This window comes from Muscardinus avellanarius, assembly GCF_963383645.1.
Source record: "Muscardinus avellanarius genome assembly, chromosome: 8".
Lineage (NCBI taxonomy): Eukaryota > Metazoa > Chordata > Mammalia > Rodentia > Gliridae > Muscardinus > Muscardinus avellanarius.
Genome location: NC_137794.1, coordinates 104356164 through 104362163, shown reverse-complemented (window position 1 = coordinate 104362163; position 6000 = coordinate 104356164). Strand labels below are relative to the sequence as shown.

At 39.4% G+C, this 6000-nt stretch overlaps 1 protein-coding gene across 3 annotated transcripts in view; it reads left to right on the top strand.

Annotated features, from left to right (window-relative positions):
• Positions 1-2802: 2802 nt before the first annotated feature.
• Positions 2803-6000, top strand: part of SYNE1 (spectrin repeat containing nuclear envelope protein 1) — a gene marked incomplete at both ends in the record, with an annotated part of 486197 nt that continues 482999 nt past the window's right edge. For all 3 annotated transcript variants that reach the window (XM_080699888.1, XM_080699887.1, XM_080699889.1), the window contains one exon: positions 2803-2869. In XM_080699888.1, coding sequence (XP_080556014.1) covers positions 2803-2869 — 67 coding nt within the window. The remainder of the gene's footprint in view (positions 2870-6000) is intronic.

The following is a 6000-nucleotide window of genomic DNA, read 5'->3' as shown; positions in this document are numbered from 1 at the left end:
CACTTAGAGCTGTTTGCAGCATTTCTGGCAGGGTGATCAGCCAGAGAGGCTTTTTTCCTTCTGTACAGCTTTTCGATGCTCATCAATTCCTTCATTTATTCATTTGCTTGATTTTGCAAATATTTTTATTTTAAGAAATTTTATTTTATTTTTTATTTTTATGTGGATCATATTGAAAATGGCATACATTCACACAGTACTTGGTACCCCTCACTTCCCCTCCCAACAATAAGTGACAAGGTTGACCATGCTACATTCATACCTTCACACATATTTGAATGTAGCTCCTCCACTAATCAACCTCAGCCTTCTTCCTCTCCTACCCTTCCACTCTAGCTTTGCTGAGTTTTCCCCTCCATTATCTGGAGTCCCTCTGGTATCCCTAATACTCCCTACTTTGGGCATATTTAAGAAAACATATGTCCCTTCTCTTTCTGTGCTTGGCCGATCTCACTTAACATAATGTTCTCCATGTCTTTCCATCTTCTTGCAAATGACATGATTTTGTTCTTCTTTATGGCTGAGTAGAATTCCATTGTGTATATTTCCCATAATTTTGCAATCCATTCATCTGTTGATGGGAACCTGGGTTGGTTCCATATTTTGGCTATTACGAATTGTGCTGCTATGAACATAGGTATGCATATGTTGCTGTAGTTCTCTGATTTCAACCCCTTTGGAACAATACCTAGGAGTGGTAGACCTGGATCATGTGGTGGATCTATTCCCAGTTTTCTAAGGAATCTCCACACAGATCTCCATATTGGCTGAAATAGTTTGTACTCCCACCAACAGTGTAAAAGAGTTCCTCTTTCCCCACATCCTGGCCAGCATTTGTTGTTCTTTGATATCTTTATGCTTGCCACTCTGACTTGGGTTAGATGGAATCTCAGTGTAGTTTTGATTTGCATCTCCCTGATAGCTAATAATGTTGAACATTTTTCATATATCTATTGGCCATTTGTATTTCTTCTTTTGTGAAGTGTCTGTTCAATTCAGTTGCCCATTTCTTGATTGGGTTATTTGTTTTGCTAGTGTAGAGTCTTTTGAGCTTTTTGTATATTCTGAATATTAGCCCTCTATCAGAGTGGTGGCTGGTAAAAATCTCCCATTCTGTAGGCTTTCTCTTTAGATTCTTGCTGGTTTCCTTTTGTGTGTCCTTTTGAAAATGGTGGCCACAAAATATATAATGAACTTCGCATTTGTATAGTCTGGTCAGAGACCAGTATAGAGGAGTATTAATCATGTCACTTAAAATCAATCTTCATTTGTAACTACATTCTATTGCTAAACTGATCCTTCATAAAAAATACTGTTTTAAGAACCATGTATTTAGATGGCAATATAACTTCTATAACACCTTCAAGCAGATGGACCATGTATATGTGCTGTACCACCATGTATATGTGCTGTACCTCCCTTAGACCTTGGCTTTCGACACATCCTTTCCCTCCTGCCTCTCTTTTTTCTGTCTCCATCATCACAGTAGCCTAGAGATGCAGTATGAGTTGTAATCAAGTATCACTCTCTCCAGCCTCCTTACCCCCCTGCCCTTGGTCTTTCTGCAGGTATGCTAGTCATCCCTCTCTCCTCTCTCTTTAATTCTCTAGTTCACAGAAAACCTTCAGTGCAGCCAACCCTCAAGTTAGGAAGTTCTTGTTCAAAGTACATTTCTCAATGTCAAATTCCTCCAACTACCTGCCTGCCTCTTTTTCTCTACCACTCAAGAGTGATTGATTACACTTGACCAGAGCAGAGAAGTCAGAAAGGAGTGAGAAGATGCCGGGTGTGGTGGTGCATGCTTGTAATCCCAGCACTAAGGAGGCTGAGACGGAGGAGGATCGTGGTTCACAGACAGCCTCAGCTATTTAATGAGGCCGTCCACAACTTAGTGAGACCCTGTTTCAAAATAAAGAATTAAAAAATAGGACAGGGGGTGTATGTTGAATGCCACTGGGTTCTATCCCCAGAACAACAACAACAAAAAGGAACTTGGTCAGTCGTGCCCACTCAGCCTCACAACACGCTTTACGGTCTGTCTGTGCACAGGAAAGAAAAGCGCTAAGTCAGACCCATGCTTTGTCTTCTACAATTAAAGTATTTGAAAGTCAGATTTTTTGGATGAAATAATTTTTGCATTTATAATGTTTTTAATCATCACATTGATATTAGGAGCTAGAATGTGATTTCGTTCCTGGAGAGTATATAATAAAAAAGAGAAAAATACATTCGCAAAACAGCCAAAGTAGCATAGATAAGAGAACCTGTGAATTTTGAGAAACAAAGCTCAGTGTTTTGAGTTTAAGTCATAGATCAATAAAGTTGATAGAGTAATGAGAAACATGGAATAAAAGTGAGCATTTCTCTTCTTAGCAACCAATTTTATTTTAAGCTCAATTTATGTATTTTGTCAGATATTATGGAAACTTCTAACATTTTTATGCTACTTTATAAGTATTTTTCAAACTAGTTATTTCACTTGATGAATCAGGTGTTTGAATTGGATGGAAACATTTTGCTCTTAGCACTCAGTAGATACATATTTATATTGTACCTTTTCCTTTTTTGTTTTTATTTTCAGATTCTTGAGTTCCTTGAAGAGGCCAGACTTAAGACAACAGAAGACAAAGAAATGGCTCAATGTCTGGGAATCCCATCCCCTCCCTGACCCCTGCCAGGGCCTGGGATTCGACTGTGGCTCCACAGATCTAGAAAAGTTGCCGGTGTTTTCTGGAGTGGCATAGTCCTGTTCTGCCTGGAGGGAAGAGCCCCTGGTGTAGGTTTCATGCCACCAGAGGGACCATGGCAACTTCCAGGGCTGCCTCTCGCTCTCCCCGGGACATCGCCAACGTCATGCAGAGGCTGCAAGGTAAGGGGCAGAACTGCAGTTGTTGTATTTTTTATATGTTTTTAAATTTAAAAAATCAACTAAACAGAGAATATAAATTTCTTCGGATTTTTATTCAGTTTTATAAAACTAAAAGCAAAGAAACGCAAACATTAGATGAGGTAGGTGTCTTTTATCCTGGTATTTACAAGCAAATCTGTGCTGCCTTAAGATGCTGTCTCCTTTGTGTAGAAAGGAGGAAAAGACAAGGCTCTTGGTGATTTTGTCTGCATTCGTGTCTTTGTGGTTTTGATCATTCAGTGCCTGGCTGGGAAAGCAGAGTCATCATCAAATGTACTGATTCTCTCCTTCAATACCAACAGCAGTCTGACTCCAAGGTATCAGGGCTGTGCTGCACGCACAGCCATGTGCTAGTATCAAGTAAACCAACCAGCACATTTACCAACCAGAAAGCACATAAGGCAAAAGAGGCTCTGAGAGGTGAAGTGATATGACACTGATGGTTAGTGGCAAGAGGAGGACTAGCCCTGGATCCCTCACTGATGCTAACAGTTGACTTTTTTTTTAAGAGATAACTAATGATGAAATATTATGGCAGCTCAGAGGGGGAATTCTGCATTGTTAATTTTCTTTAAATGGATATAATTCTTGGACTATAAAAATAATTATTATCTCTGGGTATATTAAAATGTTGCTGCTCCGTTATAATTCCAGTGCTTTGATGTGTACTTTTCAGATGCACAAGTTTTTGATTTAGAAGGGTTTTACTCTACTCTCTTTGTAGAGTTGACTTTTAATGTTTCTAGTGTCTCTAGCAAGTGGTCTTTGTGGTTGTGCACCATAGCTATTGAATCCTAAGTGTCACCACCCACTTTTCTTGCCTACGATATATATATGATGTGCTACAATATGTATGATGTGCACAGCAATAAATTCAGTCCATCAATTCTTGACTTTTAAAATACAGATAAACTCTTAAATTTGGGTACTTTTGGTCCAGAACGTGTTCGTAGATAGGACATGGGTAGGTCTAGATCAGTTTCTCTATGTCTGACCAGATCACCAAGTTGATTGACAGCATCTGTGGTCAGTTGACCACCCCTACTCCTGTTTATCTGCCCGGGCTGATTTTTGTTACTACAGTGTGAGTGGATTTGTGTCCCCTTTGTTGAGCAATCCCATTTGTCATGACAAAAAGAGCTTTATTAAACTAAGGAGCGGATCTTTGCTGAAAATATAGGCAGGGACCATTTTTTCTCTAAGCTGAAAAAAAATTCTCTGATGGGTTTGATCAATGCCAAGGAGTTAAAATTTAAGTTGGACACCTTGGTTTGGATAGAAAGGACACCTTCGATGATTGTCTTTCCTGTAAGTCTCAGGACAAATTACTGAGCCATGTAATGCCTGAGTGGAATCATCAAAAGCTAGCAGCCTCCTTCCAGAGTTGTGGGGGAGACGGTATAGGTCCAAAAGCAGCTGTTCCTGTGACTTTATTAGGTGTGAAAACTCACTGGATGAGATACCTATTGATAGTAAAGATATGTTGTAAAGCTGAAAATTTCAAAGGGCTCAAACAGAGTCAGATTTCAGTCTTACAAAGACTTCATTCTGATCTTGGTTTGAAGGGAGTTCAACAGAGTCAGATTGCAGGCTCACAAAGAGTCTTCATTCTGATCTTAGTTTGAAGGGAGTTCTTCTGTTAAGGCAAAGTTTAAGGTGAGAGACCCTGAGAGTGGGCAGCACTGATGCCTTAGTGTTTTGTTTTATTTTAAGTGATGGATGTATATGTGCTTTTACTTGAGAAGGGTATAGTGTTGGGGAAAGAGCTGGAGTCCCCATCTCTGCCCCACACTAGGCATGACAGTGGATGCCATAATTAGCCCCCTACTCATCTATCTAGATACCCCACTTGCAAAATATAGACATCTCACCCTGCTTAGACTCTCCCAGGACTGTGTTGTGAATAATATACTAGTCAGTGCAATGATATGCTAGTGTATCTTTACATGCTATGAATGCTATACTATGGCGAGCTAGTCAAATAGTCACAAAAGAACACTGAATGAGAAGGCCTTATAATTTGTCATGAATCTTTCCTGCAAAATTTTTCTTGCCATCCAGATTTTTGGAGGAATGTTAATGGTCTTCTATATTCACTGCTATATAAAACTAGTAATTTTATTATATGATAAAGAGACAATGCTTTTTACGTGAATTTTTCTTTTTACAAAAGAAAAGTTGCAATGAATCAGACAAAGATAAAAACAAAAAAGCCTTAAAATTCAGAAAGAGAGAAAATTCCTGAGCCTGGGTTACTTCATATATATAGTTATTGATGGCCATAGATGTGATGTCTGGATTGCTACAAAATAGGACATGTCTAGGCTGCGTCAAGGGAAGCAGAGTGAGATGCAGGAGTTGGAAGTGATCTCGCAGGGGTGTCAACTAACAGATAATAGATCTCCTGGCTTAATTCTGCCGACCCAGCAGGCAAGATGCCTGTCTCCCATTCTAGGTTCTCACGGTGCATCCTTTCTAAAGCTTAGCACCAAGACAAGGGCCAGAACTTCCAGAGAGAGGAGAATGACATCTATCAACTCTCTTTAGCAACTTCGATTACTGATTGAAACCTCTAAACAAGTGACCGATGTCCTAGTAAGTAGAGGGTTGGCATTATTGCCCAGTAACTCAGACAAATAAGGGAAGATACATTTCTGCAAACCTATGTAGAACCAGGTGGACTATTTCCAAAGTTCAAATTCCTAAGAACAGTCTTCTAGAATCTCTTTTTCTTTGTCTTAACAGATGATGAGTAACTATGGGTTTTCCTTTTCTTCCTCTTACATTTGTATTGTCATTTCAGAACCATGGATAAATTGTAGAGCATGTGGTTCAAATAAAGGCACATTAGCTTCTTTATCTTGCTTATTTGTCTACAACTGTATTTGTTGACTGTTCTCCTGCTTTTAATTTTTATTCTCCTTGCTAGGAAATTCAGGCACATACACAGATGCTACATCATTTAGTCGCTACTGTAGCAGTTCAGTATTTCACCTTCCCCAATATTTGTGCTTGTTTGAGCATAATGTTTTAGGCTGGGGTCCTGAATTATGGATGAGCATTCAGACTGCAATGCGGAGTTTCATTTGCTC